Here is a 19897-nt window from a genome sequence, read left to right on the forward strand (position 1 = left end):
CTTTGAAGCTCCCGTTACTGACTTCTAATTCTCTGATACCCGCTTTGTCTCCCTTTCGGTCTTTCCCTGATCGTCAAGCCCACTATTTCCCACTGGTGAATCCATCATCGTGGGAGTTCTTCCCTCGTGATCCTGTGATATTGTCTTGCTTTCTGACCTGGGTCTTGTCACCTTGTTGTCCTCTTTGATTTGGCTTCACTCTGCAATGCTGTTTCGGCGATGGTCATACTAATTTAGCTTCTTCCACAAACGATATTTTAATGTCTACCAAGCCTCTGGCAAATTATCTTTCATCCCAAGGTCGCGGATGGTCTTCCGGCGTAAAAACGCTGTTCAAATCCCAAGAGAGCCCCAGTCATCGGGCGACTAAGGTACCAATACGAAGGTGTTATGTAGAATACAACACCAGGTTCATGGAATGTCATCTTTTAATCTTTGAATATTGTTGATCCTCGAGGACAGGATGTCAATTGTAGTACACGCCCGTTTGGGCGCTTCGCATATCCATGGCCGCAGGATATTGTTCTATCCCAGTAATCCCTTCCCAGTTTTAGCACCCAAGTTGCCCTTGTCCACGTACGTAGTCTTCAGCCAATCCTTGGGTCGTGGATCTGTATGAAGTTCCCTGGCATAGACAGTTTCAATATTGTAGACCGTGTCCAATCCCACAGTATCCATCATATGACAAGGGCCTTTGTTCGCTTGAAACCATGACTTGAACATCTCATCGATGGTCGCAGCGTTGGTAATCCCCTCGGACAAGACTGACAGACACTCGCGCTTGATGCCAGCCCAGATTCGATTGAACACCAGGCCGGTGGACTCGCTCTTCGCATGCACAGGCTTGAAACCTGCGGCGGCGGCCTTTTCCATTAAGAATGGAAAGATTTCCGGATCGGTCTCTCCGCACGACATCAACTCAAAGTAGAGTTGCTCCGGTGGCATGTAATAGTGACCGTTACAGATGCGGTAGTTTCTTTTCGTGTTGACGAGCATTTGGCTCGAGCGCAGTGATGAGGAGTTCGTGGCGATGATGCAGTCTGCCGGTGCCAGACGATCCAGCTGGCCGATAATGTCGATCTTCATTTCGATAATTTCCGGAACGGCCTCGATAACCATCCAGGCGCCTTCGACGGCTTCTTCCATCGAAGTGGTGAACCTGCCGGTGCCCGGCTTGGTGCCCAGTTTGGCGGCCTGCTGTTCCACGTTACTTTTGATATACCGGAGGGCCGGTTCGTGGTTGCTCGTCTGTTTTTCACACAGGATTACATTGTATCCTGCAGCAAGCCACATCATGGCAATGCGCCGGCCCATGGTGCCGGCCCCGATAATCGCAATTGGGCGACTATGGGTGTTAGGCTTGCTCCAGGGAGTTGCCGAGGGCATGATGAGAAAGGCAGATCGAAAGGGGCACAGCACTGCGCAGATATCTGTCCTGGAACAGGGGCTTTGTTTCTGACAGCTTTTCTGAGCAGGAGAAGATGCTCCTGGAAATCTGTCCATGTCCGGTCGATGGCACGGCGATACCAGTGATGACTATGATGCCAACATGACATCTAATGGAATTGGGTCACTGCCATCGCTTCACTGACATCTTCATGATGAACTAACCCTGGGAGCAGCTCGGTATGGCTCGCCCGGTGGCAACCCCATCATTAGACAGTTCTGCCCGAAAGATGATTTCACGGCCTTGCAAACTTGAACAAGTGAGAGATGATTGGAAAGCAGAACAAGAAGTATCAGATGGGGCAAGTCTCTTTGCTGCGGAGCAGAAGACAGGCACGTTCAACCGAGACGGACACTCGCTCAAGGAGAGAAAAAGAGAGAGAAAGCATTTCAATGGGAACCGTGATCAACAGGGAAGAGACGCCCTTGAGCTGCCTTATAGAAAGGGTCATATACGAAGCTTCATAACATGCCATGCCACAGTCTGCCATATTTCTGCGCTTAAACAACTTGTGCGTATACCTTACCACTACTAAATATCATAGCCCGAGAGCTCCGCGGCACCTTCACCACCACGATGCGATGGGTGGCGTTTATCCGCGGATCAGAACCGAGTGCAACGGATCGGAGCCGTGACGAAGCATGATGAGTCTCGGAACCGAGCTTTCATGCAAGATTTTCGCATAGCCCAATAGAAGCACTAGGTTTAACCAAGCGGCTCTCGGCAGGCAAGGTCAGACCTCTCAAGGATCCGGGGGTTGGATCTCGGAACCTCACCGTGTAGAAGATACCCGCGCAGACCACCTGTGGCAGGTCTGCAGTTAACGGTCATCAACAGACCAATGGCGGCATCTCACAAATGCCGAACCGAAGATGAGGCATACTTTTAGCATTCCAACATGGCGTCAGTGCGGTCGAAGACAGCAGTGACAGTCTGGTAGAGGCGCGCCACCATGACCGCAGCTAAACTCCATCATACCAAAGGCTGCTGTAAGTCAGAGACGTGAAAGGAACAGGGAAGCCGGAAACCTTCACTCCCGTGCAACGCTTAAACTTATCCAACCTTCGTCACGTGGACCAATTGACTCCAAATGGAGAAGAATCCCTGACAAAAAAGCCATCCTCTTCCTCCCCAGAGTTCGCCAAATGCTGACCACGCGGTCCACACGGTCCACGCCCTCGCCAAGAATTCAAAACGAGGAAATCGGCGATCTAAGCCTTTTCTGGGGGAGGAGAGCCCCCTCTGAACCATTCCAGGCATGGCGACGATGGCTCGACACGATTCGTTCCAGGCCTTGTTCCTCTCTCTCGGGGTGCACAGGCTTTGTATTTTACCCCCACAGTCCACACTTTCCAGTCCACGATATCGCCCCAAGGACGCTGTGGGGTAAGCTTTCCCCGCAGAATCGGAGATCCATCCAGCCACTATATAAACCCCAGACCTTGGACCCTCGTGGCTAGTCCTCTGCAGGAATCAAAGCTCGGAGTTTTGTCTTGACTTCATCTGTTTCCCTTCCCACTGTGGATCTGCGACTATGCCTGGCTCCACCGACGTATCCCTCGAGGGGAAGGCCGCCGAGTATCAGCTCGAAGATGCGCGGATCTCGTCCTATGATGAAAAGCACCCCGATCGAGAGATGGCTATTGCAAGCCCTCTCTCGTTCGAAGGAATTGATGAAGCCGCCGTTCTGCGCAAAATGGATCTACGATTGATTCCCATGTTGAGTATTCTGTACCTGCTGGCTTTCTTGGATCGAGGCAACATTGGCAATGCCAAGGTGGAGGGTTTGATCGAGGATCTGAACATGACGGGACCGCAGTTCAATTGGACATGTATGTCAGGCTCAAAGTCTCCACGGCAATTCATCTCAAATATTGGCGCTAACATTCCTCCTTTCACGCGTAGTGACGGTCTTCTTCTTCACATACTGCGTTTTTGAACTGCCTAGCAACTTGATGTTGAAGAAACTGCGGCCATCACGGTGGCTCCCATTGATCATGGTTGCTTGGGGTGTCGTTATGGTGAGGAAGCTCTGGCACGATGAAGATATAGATGCTTCATATTTGAGGCTGACCGTATGCTGACCTTCATCGCTCGTCCAGACACTGATGGGTATCGTTCAAAATTACGGGGGTCTCCTCGCGACCCGTCTCGCACTGGGCATTGCAGGTACGCAACGATGTCCTGTTGGTCTTGATTGAATAGCTGGAATACGAGGCTGACTGGCCATTGAATACAGAGGCTGGACTTTACCCCGGTGTCGCGTACTATATTACATTGTGGTATCCTCGTCAACGAGCTCAATTCCGTCAGGCGCTCTTCTTCAGCGCTGCTAGCGTTGCTGGTGCTTTCTCCGGACTCCTGGCTTACGCCATTGCTGTAAGTGCAATCGCTCTTTGGAGCTTCAATTGCGTGCGACTGACCTTGAACAATAGAAAATGGACGGCATCGCCGGCTTGGCTGGCTGGCGCTGGATCTTCATTCTTGAGGGTCTTCTCACCGTTGCCGTGGCTTTTGTTGCCCCATTCGCCATTCATGATTCTCCCGAGACTGCAAAGTTTTTGACTGAGCAGGAACGGGCATGGGTAATGTACTCTTTGCGCACTCAAAACTCGGTTGATGCACGCGAGGTTGTTCGGGATGAGTCCGCCTTCAAGGTACAATATGTCATCGACGCGTTCAAAGACTGGCAGATCTGGTTGGGATTGTTGAGTGAGTGACTGCGCAAACTTGGTCCAGTTTCAGATCAATCAATGATTCGCTAACGTTGTTAATTCCAGTGTATTGGGGAATTACGTGCCCACTGTATGGCATCTCATTTTTCCTGCCTTCCATCATCAAAGACCTGGGATACAAGTCATCCACGGCACAACTCTTGACAGTGAGTGTGGATCTGGTGCGATATGCGTAAGTGAGCAGCATATTGACTGATTCTCTTCTAAGGTGCCTATCTATATCACCGCTGCCATTGTTGCCGTCATCGCGGCCTGGTTCTCCGACCGACGCAAAGAACGCTCGCCTTCCATTCTATTCTTCATGTCTTTAATAGCCATCGGCTTCATCATCGTCATCGCATCAACTGGGCGCAACGTACCGGGTGTTGTTTACTTTGGAGTTTTCCTCGCTGTCGTCGGCAAGTTATTCCCATCGATCAAGCCCTGGACAAGCATTGATTCGACTCTAACACGCCACCGTAGGAATCTATCCCGCTTTCCCTGGCAACGTCACTTGGTTGAGCGTCAACATGGCCGGAGACTATAAGCGTGCCGCCGGCATGGCAATTCACATCGGACTGGGAAATCTTGCAGGAGGTACGATGACTTTCACTCTGCATCATTTCGGACCGTGCTTTTTCTTCTCGTGTTTCAACAGACTCTGACCATCTTTCTCCGATTAGCCATGTCCTCGAATTTTTACCGCGCCAAAGACGCCCCGAATTATTTCATGGGCCATGCTCTCGAGCTTGGCTTCGTGGTAGTGGGCATGATCGCAGTAGTGATCATGCGCTTCACCTACAAACGCATCAACACCAAGCGCGATCAGCTCGATCCTGCACTGTATCCCAGCGATCCCGATTCTCTGGGCGACCGGTCTCCTTTATTCAGATACATGCTCTAGAGCGTGGGGTGGCGTATTACCTTGCCAAGCAAGTGAGGTCTCGGGATGTTATAAATAGTTTTAATACAGCCATGGACATGTGCACCTGATAGGCCCGATTCTCGAGGCGAATCAACCTTCAATCTATTCGAGTAAACTGCCTCTTAGAAATAAAGCGAGTTATCGACTCTCCTGCACGGATTCCAGACGGGAGTCGGGCCACCTCGGAGGGTGCGGTCAATATCAATTCCGAAAAAGAGGAATGTGTATTGAGCAAAGACTGTTGGTAAGACCAAAGAATGACCCCCCAAAAAGAGCAAAACAGAAACCAAAGGAAGCAAAAGGCGATGAAGAAGAGAATTTGGTCAAGGTAACAGGAGAGAAGGGCGCCCCGAGCCATACACGTCACTTCTTGGCAATCTTGCCAAATCCCACAAAGCAATGAGCGAGCCTTGAGCTTGCCGTCAGTTGAAGTTCAAACGATCGAAGTAAAAACAAAAGCCCCAGTTGTTCCAAACAAAAAAAAATAGAAAAAAACAAAGGAAAAAAGAGAAAAAGCGAGCGACCTGGTCCAGAGCAATATAAAAACCTCTCCACAAAGCAAAGCAAAAGGCCTGGATGTCTGGCCCCGCGGGCGTGCTATTCCAGCTAGTCAACGCGCTCACTCCTACCTGCGCGTTTCCACATCATCAGCATCAGCATGTCAATATTTGACAGCTCCTCTTTCAGCTCGAATGAAGGCATTGCATTTGCTCACAGATCACCCTGAGCGTCCCTGTTGCATATTCTGGTGCCCGGTCAGCTTCAGGGACGGGACCTAATCGTCAGCGTCGCTGTCAAAGCCCTCGCTGGTATCATCATCTTCTTCGCTGTCGTCGTACTCCTCCTCGCTATCGTATTCCTCATCTTCATAGTCTGTGCCCTCGTGACTGCATTTTTCATCGTCTTGACTGTCGGACTCCTCGTCGGGGCTTTCGTACCCTTCGTCATGACTGTCGTAGTCCTCGCCTTGGCTATCGTACCTGTCGTCCTCATTGTCGCTCTTCCCACTTTCACTTTCATGCGAGCATTGGGATGATTGAATCCCTTGGAATGGAGGCTGAACTCTTTCTCCATCAAGGGTCCGATTGACAAAGGGCCGTGTGGGATAGTAAGGGGTTGTTGGTTGGAAGAGCAGGGGCTCGTTGGCAGCGGATGTTGGTGGTCTATGAGACGGTCCCCGAGGAGCAGCACGGTCACATTTCCTGCCTCTATTTTTATCACGTCGATTGAAAGGTGACTGCTGCGAATGGTGGCTGGTAGGTGAGCATTGAGTCTGGCGTGAGGATTCGGCTTGGTTAGTAATATCTGCTTCGAAACTCCGGATGAAGTCATTCGCCCTTGGTCCGAAGAAGGCAGTTGGTGAAGGAGACCTTGCAGATTTGGAGGCTTCAAGACCCTTTTGCGGTTGGCATGCTAATTCTTGGGCTTGCTGATGTTCACTCGAAAGGTGCTGTGTGTTGAGACCTTGAGCGTTCATTGGAGATGCCGCTTGAACCAGTTGATGAGGTGACGCTGGAACTTGCACGTGAGACTGTTGAAAATCCACTGGCACTTTTGCTTGAAGCATACGTTGGACTGTAATCGGCAATTCTTTTGGTGCGCTCTCTGGACTGAGACGCCCAGTGACAAGCCCGTTCAAGCATCCCATAAGCATTGGGGCAAGATTCGGGCTCATTCCTGCACACAGGGCGTCTCCGAGGATCGAGTGCTCAACCTTTCGCCGCTCCAGCTTCATGGCCTCTTGACGGCTCTTCTCTGCCTCTTGATTTCGACGCTCTTCTTCCCTTCGAGCCTCGAACCAGAACCAGTGTTGGGCTGGAATGCCAGCCGGCGGGGATCTCGGAGGAGTCATCATGGCTGGAATCTGGTGGGGAGGATATGAGGCGTTTACGCTGATATGTAGTAAAGAACGATGATGATGCAAGTTCCCAGGTCAATCGAGTGTCAAATGAGCGTTTGAGGCAGCTTGAGATGGATGTTGGAGGAGGTTGAGGGTGAATGGCCGAAGATGGTTGTTTACATTTCGTGCGGGGCGAATTCGTGGAAGGTGCGATTGAATGCACGTGTGTTTCCTTCAATACTTGAAATTGTTTCATTCGTAAACTAATTGACCCAAATTCGTGGGCCTGACTGCCTTATTTCAATACCTCGCGAGAAAGGAGGAAAGAAATACGAAAGTACGTAAGGACAGGGCCGCAGCTTTAGTCGATAAGACCGCTGATTCATCCTTGAGTTGTTTGAAGACTGGTCAACGCAAAGTTGTCCTGGAGTTACCAACGAGGACGACTCTGACAAACATCCATAAGATATCTCAGATGGCTTGAGTGAATACAGAGTTGTCTGCTTCAATATATCACCGCACTCGGCATTGAGTGTAGCAAAAAGACTGAACAAGCACGCGTTGGTAGTAATTTCACCGAAGCTGACGTGCAATAGAACTTTCAGGTTTTTTTTTTCTTTAAAAAAAAAACGAGAATCTTCCATACATCATGTCATCCCATTCTATTCATTTCTAGTTGATATGATGACAGATGCTTGTCTTGACAGGTACTCTTGTGCAGCGCTGGTACCTGATTCCCCCGCTGAAGCTCAATATAGAGAGGAGTATCACACTAGTATGATGGAGACTTGTGAATTCATGTCTTGTTCACGCCACCACGACATAGTAAATATCTTCTCATTGATGTATTAATACCAAAACACCGGGACGTGAGACACGCCTCGTGCTTTCGACGTACACAGCTAGAATGTAACGCCAAATGTCAATGACTATCTATATTCTGGGAGTCCTGAATGTACACAAACAACCTCAAGCACACTGATTCAAAAAGGAATGCAATACTTCTCATACAATCACAAGTGTGCGTTGGAAAATGATTGTTTGGCAGAATGATAACCTTCTGATTCTCTAGGTGCCCCGGAATTCGTGCCTTTTTCATTTCGTCCTTCTCCTGGGGTCGGAAGGCATCTTGGAACATCTGGTAGACTTAGGCTAGAGCTTTCATCCATAAGATGCATTCACACGTACTCTCTAGGCGTCATATATTTTTATTCCACCGCTGTTCATACAGAATAATAACAAATCTATCATGGGTAGAAGGAATGTCATCTCAGCTCGAATCCAGGTGTCTACTGATCTCCCTTCGACTCATTTGTGCACTGCCCAGTGGGTGAGTATTGTAGGCCAGAGCTCCTCTCTTGTCATGATCTTGATTAGGAATCTTCTCGTATGCACTAGTATTCTTTCACATATTTTGAACTTGATCAAAAGCTTAGTCTAATAGGTACGTGCTAGTAGGCGTAGACTAGAACCTTCCTTCGGTTCATTTGTTTGTCCCTCGCAAAACTCACGGTGACACCAAAGTAAACAAACAACATGCTCCATATCTGCTTTGCTGTTGCATTCTTGTTTACTGCTGGTGACCATAGGCAAAGGTTTGCTTGCTGGATTTCCGTAATTGGTCATTACGCGAGGCAGGCTACTGATGGGAAGCAAACATTGAGCTTAAGTGAGGGTATAAAATCCCTTCCACCTCCCTGTGACCTCTCTTCCTCTTTTCTTCTCTTTTTCTTTCTTTCTCTCCCACACTCAACCACATTTGCCTTTGGAGATCCTACCTTACACCAGGTCAGGCAGCAGGTAGTGTGGAGGGTTGATATGACCTTTGGCTCTGCGTCTTTTTTTTTATCAGCATCCATCGGTTTTTGTATTCATTTGCCTTTGGAAGCCTTGTTCCATACCGAACTTGGTAGCAGGCAGTGAGCGGTCTCTTCTCTCTCCCTTTGGCTCTGCATCATTTTTATGAGCATCCACTGGGTTTCTTACTCATTTGCCTTTGGAAGCCTTGTTCCACACCGGACTTGGTAGCAGGCAGTGTCTTTGTTTTCTTTTTTTTTCTTGTTTTTTGTTTTTGACCGTTGGCTCTGCATGTTTTTCGCATCCATCGGTAGAGGGTGAGAAGGATGGCTTGGGTTCGGGTGCGATTTGGATGGGAAGGGGGACAACGACTACGACAACTACGACGACTTCGACTACGACTGCGATGAGGGAGGGAGGGACGAACGATACGACGAGGACGACCACACCGACGATGGAAGAGAGAATGGAGGAGGAAAGGGTGGAGGAGAGGGGCTTACAAGAGGAGGAAAAGGAAGGAAGTGAGGAGGAAGGTGGATGGGGGAGGACAGGATGGAGAGGAAAAAGGAAAGGGACAGGTGGACGAGGCTTCGACAAACCTCGACAAAACCGACTCGATGCACGACAGCGATTCCGACAAACCGACTTTCGACGAACCGATCAACGACGAACATTCCCAATGCGCATCCCAATACTGGATTCCCGGACTCTGTGGGCACTGGGGGAAAAACGAAAGGCATGCTCTTTCATACAGAAAAGAAGACAAGAACCCAGTGATGATGAACCATATCAAGGTGCGGTCGACGGGCTGCAACACCTCCAAGCTTGGATTCTGAGGGTTTATTTACGTCTTTTTTTTCTTGCTAGGCAAGTCTTGTTTGGAAGTTGGTTTTTAATGATGGCTGTTTTGAAGGTGTTGTTTTTCTTTCTTTTTTCCCCCTTTTCGTGGTTTGGCTTTTTCTTTATCTTGATCTCTAGCAAGTTTCTTACTGACCCAATAGCGACATTAAGTAATGACGAAAGCACAAGCTCTCATAGACACTTTCTTTGGGGATTTCCCCTACAATCCGGTTCTGAACGAGGCTTGATCTAGATCAAAGTAATTATGAGACTCGCAAAAGATACTACTTAGCCGTACTCCTTACCCAGAGCCCACCCCCTGTCAATCTACAGATGCCGTATTCTCAGGGAATACTATTAGTCTCACAATCTCTACCTAAAACCATCAGGAGCCGGCGCCAAAGTACCTGAATCCAACGTTCACGACGGATGCTCTCATGTCGCCACAACATTAAGACCTCCACTCCAAACAGTATAGCTCAAACTACATTGAAATAGATGGAGACAGTCTGCAGTGGTCCGTTGCACGGCTGGGCGTGAGTGGCCCAGGGTTATCGTGCACGTTACCTACTATGTGGCTCGAAGATGTGGGATATACCTGCCCAAACATGAATACAAGTATCCCAGGACCGGATTCTCCATGATCTATTATATGACTATATACACTAGTCGAAGGGACTCCGCGTCCGAAGCCATGAGATGATCGGTTATCGTAAAGAGACAAAAGATGAGAGACATATTGTTCACTGGATGAGATCGTTGGCCATGAATGTCAAAGTCCCATTCCCAGCACCCATCCATGCCTGCCAGAAGACCGTGCTTAGACACAAGCCGAAAAGGTCACAGATATAATCCAAGGTATCGGTTACTTGGAGACATCAAATTATGATACTGCCTTGATCCCCCAAGTGTTTGTCTGGCACGAAACGTATACCGTAGGGCGGGTGGGTAAACACCACTACATCAACGCTTACGTCTCGGCACCACGATCCAACCGACTAAGCACCTCTGGAGGCACCGTAGGGACATACTTGCGAGCACGCTCACGATTCGTCCCACCCAGTCCAGCGCCGTAACTGATCAGCATGTCGGTGCTGGTAGGTAACGAAAATGGGAGGAAGAAAGTAGTGTCGAGGAAGACCGTGTCTCTGCCGGGCCGTTCGTCATTTCGCGAAGGACCCGAGATACTACTCGGCCTTGAATTTCTGGCCACAGAGCTCGGAGAGGTGACCCCGGTTTCTGGAGTGGGGGGACTCGCCTGTTCGCCCTGGGCTTTGGCAGGCGGGGGGGTTTTGGGCCGGTTTTCGATGGTGGAAGGCGCAATTGGGCCGGCATCTGCACGGGCTTTCTCCTCTTGGATTCGGAATTGTTCGCGGTACATGAGTTCAGGATCACGCTGGACATCAAGGAGGAATCGCATTGCTTGCTTGGTGAGCCCTTTCTCGCCGACCTCGGGCCGATAGGACTTAACAGCATGCAATAGCTGTGTTGGAGTGAGCTGTTGGAGCTGTAAGAGTGTGGTGACGAGAGACTCGTGGTCCTCGCCTAGTGAGGAAAAGCATTGTAGCCATTGGAGGAGCTGAATGACCGGAGCCAGATGCCGACGGGCAGCGTCAACCGTGGTTTCTCCGGTTGTGGTCAATGAGCCATTTTCATAATGCTCGGGTTGACGATTGTTGGTTCGTGCCCAGTCCTCCAAAGCAGAGACGTTCATTCGAATCTGCATGGCCTTGGTGCGCGCCAGATACCGTCGTGTGCTCATGATCCGATTGAAGATCTCGGCACTCAACCAGTACAATAATTGTGAGATGATCTGGGTGGTAATCACTGAATGGACGTCGTACAGGTCCAGCACAAAGAGTGTTGAGGAAAGGAGTGAGGTGATGTTGCGAGGTGAGATTTGTGCTCGTCGGCGAGGCGATGGAGGACGAAATCGCTTCTCGGCGGGTTCGGGGGCTTCGGATTTCTTCTTACGGAACAACTTCCACTCGTTCTGAAAAGCAATGTCCTCCATTCCCGGAATGGTCTCGTGGTCAAGCATCGCCGCATCGAGGACCTTATTCATGCGACGCTCGGCATCACGGATGATCAGGACAAAGATCTCGTTAATGAGTTCCGCCAGGTGCAGCTGGAATTGTATCGTCGCCTCTACTAAGCCGGCATCCTTCTTCAGATAGTGGAGCAATAATGTCGCGTTCGACATCCAAAAGGCTTGCATGGTCATATCCCATTGGTATCGCTCCACAACATCATTGATCTTGTCTGTTGCAGAATGTAGGAGAATCGTGAGAAGTTCAGGGCTGGCATGATAGTGGGCATAGCGCGCCATGAGGAACAGAAGATTGGCCGGCACGGGTTTTTGAGATGGAGATCTTTGAGGAGTCATGTTGGTGATAATCATGTCAAGGATCCGTTCCAATTCATGATCTTGAAAGACAAACATTTGGTCGTTTAGACATCTGTCCCAAACGAATTCTTGTTGCTCATCGTCCAAATCGTCATCGTCAGAAGGCTAGAGAATTCTGTCAGTCACTCGGGATTGCGCGTCTGCAACGTTCATAACCTGCACCGACCTCGAATTTTTCATCCAGCCCAAGACTGGATAGATCCACCTCTAGATTGATGGCGCTTTCTTCCATCATCATCCGGCGCTTCATCTCATTCTCCGCAAGCTCCTCTTCAAACCGCCCGTGGGCCAGCCCCGCGTCGTAGAAGTCATCGACGACCCCTGCCGCCCCAAAGTGATAGCCATTCTCGTGTAAGTATTCGGAGATCTCGCTCCCCGGCTGTGCAAAGTCAAACGCAGTCCCTCCCGAGGATGATTTGATATCGGGTGAAGCTCCATGGTCGAGCAGAATCTTTGCGATCGTCTTGTGCCGATTGGTCATAGCCCACATCAATGCGCTCCATTGATTACGATCCTGCTGGTCAACAAAAGCGCCGGCATCGAGCAGAGCAGAAACGACCTCTTGGTGGCCCTGTCGAAATTCTTTCGTTAGCGCGACCAATAACCCCCCCCCTCTCTCCCCTGCCCAACGAGACCCGGGAGACACTCACAAAGCAACTGGCGTATATGAGGGGCGCCGTACCCTCCTCATCAGGCATATTCACATCAATATAGTTACTCGCCGGCCCGTCGATCAACTTGCGCACCCGTTCCACATCTCCATTGCTGGCCGCCATATTGAGACTCTTCTGCAACATGTCTCGTTTCTCCGCAACCGTCAAGTTCTCGTCCGCGGCAATTCGTTCCTCACTAGCGCCCAGTGAATCGATCTCACGATGTGCGGCCTGCGCGGCAAGCATCTCAATCAATCGCGCATCACTATCTTCCATGTCACGCGCGCGCATGTCGGTTTCGGAATCATGCGAATGGTCGTCGAGGGCGAGACTGAAACTCAATGGTCTCGCAGCCACGGGGGTGGTCAGGAATTGCGATTGTCCTAGAACATCAACCTCATGAGGTGATTAGCCTCCATCGAGCTTCTGCACCGGTTGCCGCACAAGGCGGACCGACGACCCAGGAACAAACAGTCCTGGACGTGCAATCGGGGAAAAGACATCGTGGACACATACCCTGCCATGCATCGTACATTTCCGTCTCTTGATATACCGGGACCGTCCTGCGATCATCCAGTGATTTGGGCAAGTCATCGGGGAGTTCCTGTTGGGGCTCCGGGGACGCGGGGCTCTGGACATGGTCATGATCATGATCGTGATCATGTCCAACTTCCTCGGAACCCCCGCGCCGTGGCTCGGTCGTGTCCATGGTGGCGGGCAGGCAGTCGCTGGGTTGTGAAACGGCCCATGAAAGAGGGGATGAAAGATGCAGTGTCTTGGGAGACACTTGGCGACAAGTCCAAAGGAGAGTAGGAGACCCCCACAGCGGCCGCTTGAGAATCGGAGATGGAGAATCGGTGATCGGTCGGCACTCGAAAAAAGGTGGTCGGGATCTTATCCGGCTGAGGCAGATCAACCCAACTTCGACCCCCAAAGGATTCCGCATTTTGATGACGCACTTGGACATTTCTCAGGCTGTGGTCACACTGGCCTCAGACTGTCAGATCCCATACTTTGTGTGACACGAGAGCAAAAAGCTAGCTTACTGTCTTTTCGTATAGTCATAATGGTACTGAAAGATGAAGGGGCCTAATGAATAGATGTCTATTGCTGTTAATGCAGAAGAAGATGGCGAATAAAGACGAAATAGCAGTCGCTGCAACTAAATTGTAGGAGAGCTAACTGCTCGAAATGCAAAAACAGTCGGGGGGTATTCGAATATACCATGAAAACATTCACAGAGGAGGAGGAAGCAAACAAGAAACAAAAAATGACCTCCTTTCAACCAGATAATGTCCCAGAATTCCCAAGATCTTATGCAAAACGCTCGCTCCTAACGCACATGGAAAGACAATAAGAGGAATCCAAACTATAAGTACAAGTCATATGAGAGACAGTGAGGGGGGAAAAAGGGTGGGCTTCAAACGAGGAAAGTGGCAGTTCCAACTGGAAACCGCGGGACGCGATCAAGAAGGGTGACGAGCGAGCGTATCAGAGCTTCCCAAGGTTGCTGAGAGCGAAAGGCTTATTCAAGAGCCTTGCTGCGGCGGGTAATTTCTTCCTCGGACAGAGATGCAATCCACAGGCATCGTTCAATGATGCCATGAGTCGGTTCGAATCGGTACTTAGTGCTTGCGTCGATAAGGCGAAGGAGGCTTTTGACAATGCGGGCGGCCGTACGATAACGCTCAAAGTTGACGAGCAGACATCCGGAGTGACTGCGAACCTGGGCGGGCTTCTGAGCATTATAGGTCAAGTCGTGGATGTAGAGACCTAAGATTCAACAATTAGAGATGATGCTCAGGTAAGGCCCTGGAAAATAGGTGTAGCTCGACTTACCAATGAAAGGAATACAGCCCTCTTGCAGATTGGCGGTCTCCATTTCGACACGAAGATCGTGGAAGTTGCGCACAGGCTGAATCAAGCTTTCCATATCTTTAAGTAAGCGCTTATCTTCCTGCGGAACCAGACTCCACGTGCTCTGAAGTCGAGAGGAATCCGAGGAAGACAGGGCGATGGCGATCTGCAACATGGAGACGTAGTTGCACATGCGTCGGGCATGCGCAGCGGTATGGATGAACTTGACAATAGTGCGTGCTCGCTCGTGGATATCGAGTGTAAGGACAATTTCGGAAATGACCCACTTCACCATCAGGTTGAAACGTCCAACAACCATGTCGATCCCGTTACGCTGGTCGGTAGAGAGGAACTCCACCCAGCTGTTGATGGCCGGAGAGGCGCTGCTCCACTTCATTTCAACCAGGTCACGCCAATCAACCTCACTCAGAGCCGCCATTTCCACCAGAGTCAATTGCTGAGCAAGCATCTGAGACTCACAGGCAAGGATGAACGGGATGTGTTCAACGGCCCCCTCGTTGAGAGTAAGCTGGGGAGGGCGGTTCTTTTCCATGTTCGAAAGGACATTGACCGACATTGGGGGAGCGTTTCGTGTCTGGTGGTGAGTTTCAATGGGCTCACGGTGTCGGGGGGACGTGTCGGGTGTCAACGGCTGCGGTTGAAATCGCACTTTGTCCAGCGGCGAGACCGAAGAGCCGAACGAATTGGGATGCTGAACGGTCATTGGGGGTGAGGGTGGATGCGCAAGTGGATGAGGTGGGATTTCGACGGTCGAAAAAGCAACGCTGCGTGTATCCGTCGACAATCGGCTGCAGGTGGACTCGTGAGTATCAATGAGATCCAGAGACTGGTCGGAGGACAAGACAGAATGTCGATTGTCACTGGCCACATCGGGAGATAGCTCCGGGTAGGTCGATCCGTGCGGAATGCGTTGAATGCTGTCCGACTTTTGGATGATCTGGATCGAGGAGGGATGGGAGGAGACTAGTTCAGATGTATCTCGGCTGGAAATCAGACTGAGCGGGATATTATAAGCGTCATTGCTAGGATGGAAGCGATGTGTCATGGGCCGTCTCATCGAATCGTCCGTGAGACCTCGCTCGAGGAGGGGCATAGAATTATAAGACTCTTCAGACTCTGCCACAGACTCTGAGTAGGGGCGAGGAGGGGCGAGTCTGCCCCCGACAGTCGAATAAGCAGATCGTTCAGTCTGCCGTCGCCTTGGGATAATGTCCCATCCTGATGGGCTTCGTCCCTCAGCTCCGGCACTCTCGTCCCGAGTCGGGGTCCTTTGCTCGTCTGAATGCCCTTTCCACTTGCCCTCCAGCTTCAGCAAGGTCGATTCAATGCCCCCATCATCGTCATCGGGAATCTGGGCGAACTGGGCCATTGCTGCTTCGAATGACCGTTGCATGTCGACGTTCGGACCCACGGATATCAGGGAGAATCGAGAAGGAGAGGGATCCGGGGCTGTGGTCGATGCTCTCGTCTCCGCAAAAGAATCCCCGTACGAGCTTTCTGATACCCGTGACTCGCGGGCAGGACTACGCTCAGGTTGGTTGACAAACTGCATCTGACGCAGGTTCCCCCCAGGCCTCCGGCGAAGCAATGGACCCGTCGACATTTCTGGGTGTTCTAGTGCTGCAGTGGAGCCTGCGTGAGATTTGCTGGTGATGCTGTTCAAGGACATTCGCTGCTTGGAGATGCCACTTTGAAATGATGCGTACTTTCGCAAGCGGAGGGAGAGGGACATGCGTTTATTGGGAGTAGCCTGTCGTTCCACGGACAATGACCGTCGCGGGGATATTTGGCTGAGGGGGCTCGGCGAGATGGGGCGATGCTCATTGACGTCCGTTGATTTGCCGTGGTAATAGACCGGTACTACGTATTCACCATCTTTTGGCAGTGAGGCTTGGGAAAGCCTGGTTGGAGTGCTGGAGAGGACCATTGTGCTGTCCTGAACGTGAGCGTCGTTGTGAAGGCCGCTGTTTTCTAAGGCCCCTGACATGGAGGGAAATTCAAAGCCGGTGTCGTCGACAATCACAATCGAGCCACTTCCGGTGGTAATTTCGCTCTCGATTTTCGATCTTTCTCCTCCCGACATCACATGGTGATTTCGAGGCGGCACTTCCGCATCGCTCTCGACCACAGCGTCGTGCGGCGCCGCGGATGTGGTCAGCCGCGCGCTCCTGGCATCTTGACTTCCGCTGAGTCTCAGAGCCCGACGATACTGCACGAGGGACTCATCGCAAAGAGTGTCTACTCGAGCTGGCCGCTTGAGTCCAGCAGCCATCTTTTTTTCGCGATAGAAATCAGACCCCAGTGCAAGGTGATTGGGTATGGCGGATATCCTCCCGCGAGAAGGAAGCGAGATGGCATCAGCGGCGTTGGTGATCCTTGCAGAGACGCTCTGTCCCCCGTTTCTCGTATGCAGTACTCGCTTGATTGACCCGATGATGGTTCGCACCCCCGAGTTCGAGGAGCCGGTACGAGCCCCGCCGTCGGGAATACTTCGCCGATCCTGGTTCGATGCGTGAGAAGGCGGGGCCAAGGGGGGCGAGTCTGGCGCCAACATCGTCATGTAGGATTCCACGGGAGGGTAGAGGGTTCCGCGAATGAAGCTGACAGGATCCAAAAGTTCTCTGGGCGCATGGTTCACTGGACCCGGCTCCGCATTAAACGCCGGTACTCGATCGTCGCGCACCGAGTCCGAAAAGCTCCCGCTCCTTTTGTGGGCATGGCCGTGAAAGGGAAGTCGTGATATTTTCGGCGATGCTGGCGCATTTTCAGGTGCAGCCGTAGTGTTCAGAGGTACCGGGCGAGGAGCTTGGTTTTTCGAATACGGGGTGGACAAGCGCCTGGGAGATTTGGGCGGTAGCGAGCAAGAAAGTGCAACGACACTCATTTCGCTTTTCGTGGAGACGGGTATGCTCTGCGCGGTCGCCGCCGAATCGTTTCTATCATGATGCACAGAGTTGGGCATACTGTCGCGGGACCGGTTCTCGGAAGACGGAGCAGACACATGAGGCGGAACGGTCGTGTATGCTGCGTCGGAAGCCGCCAAGTCGATCTCAACGCTACCCGGTGCAATAGGCGTATCTGGATCATTGTACGCTTGACTGAGTTCCGGGCCGGACCAATAGACCGAGCACTTGCCATTCCAACAACGCTTCAGGTCAATGAGGATCTTCAGATCGCTTTTGCCACCAGTGTTTCTAGATTTCACATTGGCATAAAGCGCATTGATGGTGTCGCAGAGATTCTTGCGAAGATTATAGTTTGCCACGAAATCGTCGACAAAGTAGTTGAGGATCCAGTGCCGGAGAGCGGCAAAGGTTCTGATTCGAATGATCCGCCCATCCTCTTGCAGGCGATTGATGGCCCACTCAAGACGAGCGAGCAGCAGCGCCAGCAGATGGCAGGGGGAGAGATAGGAGCGGAAGGTCAGAAAAAAATCTGACACCAACTCGTAATCCATGAAAGACTCCGACGAGATCTGTGCGACAATACGCGCCGGGGTTGCCGCGCTGATATCCTTGGTCCCAGGGACATAGCGCACCACCGCGTCCGAGTCCATATCCGTCACCAGAACTTCATAGATCGCCGCATCGACCGGTCCTTTAAACTCGTGGACCACCGAGTTCCGTGGAGCGGGGGAGGCTCGACTGAGATCGATCGCCCCCGTCCCCGAGAACAGAGAGACGGCAAAGGAGGGTCGATGTTGGGAGAAGGAATCCCTGGCGTACCCACTCCGACCATGGGGGGACATGGCATCCAGCATGCCCCCCAGGTGTGTGGAGTTTCGAAAATTGTCGGACATGGAGGTGCGAGTGTACAGTGAGCTCTGCAGGATGGCACTCCCTTCCGTGTTGAAACGTGGAGAACCCAGTCTATAATGGGGGATGGGGACTTCCAGCGCTGCGCTACCGAGATTCTCTCCGGCAGACCGGGGACGATCCTCAGACCGGTCAATGACAATGCGGAACTCTCCACGGTTTCCCACACCGGATACCGACTGCTGTTCGGAGATTGTCGAAAAGGAGTTTGCGCGCGGGCGACGAAGGGTGACGGATTCGGGTCTAGCTTCCTGTGAGTAGACCGACTCGCTTTCGTGGCCGTGGCCGTGGCCGCGTGGACGGAGTTCAGACAGCTGCGAGCTCGACCACCGAGACGGGTCGTCACAACCTTGCGCGTGCTGTGGCGGCAGTGGCCGAAGACTCGTCACCGGATCTAGGGACGACAAGGGAGTTGCCGCAGGAGCCTTCCGCGGCGGGTTTGCAATCGGTCTGGCCGCGTGAATGAAGGAAAGTTAGGATCCATGGGGTAGCGGAGGGTGAATCATGAATAGTGGACAGTGGACACGAGAGATTGTTGAGCGCGCCAGTTCTCGCTCTCTCTCTCTCTGTCTCTCCCTCCCTTTCACACATATACACTCTCCTTTTCAAGAGAGTGAGAGACGGAGAAGAACAGGCGGCGATTCATCCATACCTGAGAAAGATCTTTCCATTCTGACCGACGCTCCCAACCGTAAAGTGACCCGCCCTGCGCCCAGCAGCACGTCCCTCCCGTGGAGATCGATGCGCCTGTGTCTGAGACCGTTGAATCGACGCATTTCGTAAGACCTCATGGCTATCTTTGGCTCGGAGTGCCGAGGCCAACGCGGTCTTGTCCCGCGTCGCCTTGAGTTCCAGGTTCCGCTTGAGAACATGTCCGGTCTGTGCCACGGTGTTGGCGCGGCGGAGGGGGGAGGTCGTTTTGGCGGCGAGGCCTCGAGAACGGACCCCATCTGCGCTGGGTACTTCTTCTATCCGGATTTGCGATTCTGCCGACTTGGTTCGGGTGTGGGAGGGCGAGTCGAGGAAGGAGGGGAGAGCGTCCATGGTGAACGACTCGACTCACCGCAACTCCCGAGTCCAGCGAGTCGAGATGTCGCGTCTGACACTGGCGCACAGAGAGGACCCCCCAAGGCTCACGCGATTTCGGAAGGGGGGGGGGGGGGGGGGGGGGGGGAAACGACGCGCGCTGGTAGATTAGAGTGGAGGCTGGGGGGGCAATCAATTGTTTCGAACAACAGCACGGCTAGGAACGCATCAGCCCAGCTTGGGATCGGAGATGACGCTTGCACGACATGACCGTTCTGGGAGAAAAGAGAGAAAGATAGCAAGTTGAAAGTGGAATGTGGTTCTTTTCTTTAATTTTTTTTTGTCTGCAACGGGAGGGGGAGGCACGATGTCATTCGGCCTTGTTTTTGGGGGAGGTCTTCCAGGGTCAAAGGGAAAAAAGGACAGGAAGCAGGAGATTCATTTGGCCCAAGTGGAGTTGGGGAAGAGACCCGGCGCGGCGGCACTGCGAACGCTGGGGACCCGGTCGACGGTCATTCGGGCGCCTTTTGGTTCTTTGTCGGTTTTGGGGTTTTT

At 51.9% G+C, this 19897-nt stretch overlaps 5 protein-coding genes across 5 annotated transcripts; 1 reads left to right on the forward strand and 4 right to left on the reverse strand.

Moving 5' to 3' along the window:
• Nucleotides 1–525: 525 nt before the first annotated feature.
• POX_b03083 (uncharacterized protein) lies at nucleotides 526–1386 on the reverse strand (the record flags this gene model as incomplete). The annotated part of the gene is made up of 1 exon (XM_050111987.1): nucleotides 526–1386. The coding sequence occupies one exon, from the start codon at nucleotides 1384–1386 to the stop codon at nucleotides 526–528; it is 861 nt and encodes a 286-aa protein (XP_049972333.1).
• A 1595-nt stretch (nucleotides 1387–2981) lies between these two features.
• Nucleotides 2982–5065, forward strand: POX_b03084 (uncharacterized protein; the record flags this gene model as incomplete). Its single annotated transcript, XM_050111988.1, has 9 exons — nucleotides 2982–3279; nucleotides 3353–3468; nucleotides 3550–3616; nucleotides 3687–3826; nucleotides 3883–4159; nucleotides 4228–4328; nucleotides 4391–4544; nucleotides 4645–4758; nucleotides 4845–5065. The coding sequence occupies 9 exons, from the start codon at nucleotides 2982–2984 to the stop codon at nucleotides 5063–5065; spliced, it is 1488 nt and encodes a 495-aa protein (XP_049972334.1).
• A 796-nt stretch (nucleotides 5066–5861) lies between these two features.
• On the reverse strand, nucleotides 5862–6941 carry POX_b03085 (uncharacterized protein; the record flags this gene model as incomplete). The annotated part of the gene is made up of 1 exon (XM_050111989.1): nucleotides 5862–6941. One exon carries the CDS (start codon nucleotides 6939–6941, stop codon nucleotides 5862–5864), a length of 1080 nt encoding a protein of 359 aa, XP_049972335.1.
• Nucleotides 6942–10533: 3592 nt separating this feature from the next.
• On the reverse strand, nucleotides 10534–13332 carry POX_b03086 (uncharacterized protein; the record flags this gene model as incomplete). Its single annotated transcript, XM_050111990.1, has 4 exons — nucleotides 10534–12075; nucleotides 12137–12541; nucleotides 12621–13006; nucleotides 13140–13332. 4 exons carry the CDS (start codon nucleotides 13330–13332, stop codon nucleotides 10534–10536), a joined length of 2526 nt encoding a protein of 841 aa, XP_049972336.1.
• Nucleotides 13333–14148: 816 nt separating this feature from the next.
• Nucleotides 14149–19360, reverse strand: POX_b03087 (uncharacterized protein; the record flags this gene model as incomplete). The annotated part of the gene is made up of 3 exons (XM_050111991.1): nucleotides 14149–14396; nucleotides 14463–18766; nucleotides 18969–19360. The coding sequence occupies 3 exons, from the start codon at nucleotides 19358–19360 to the stop codon at nucleotides 14149–14151; spliced, it is 4944 nt and encodes a 1647-aa protein (XP_049972337.1).
• Between the last annotated feature and the right edge of the window lie 537 nt (nucleotides 19361–19897).

Source organism: Penicillium oxalicum, chromosome II (assembly GCF_001723175.1).
Source record: "Penicillium oxalicum strain HP7-1 chromosome II, whole genome shotgun sequence".
NCBI classification, from domain to species: domain Eukaryota; kingdom Fungi; phylum Ascomycota; class Eurotiomycetes; order Eurotiales; family Aspergillaceae; genus Penicillium; species Penicillium oxalicum.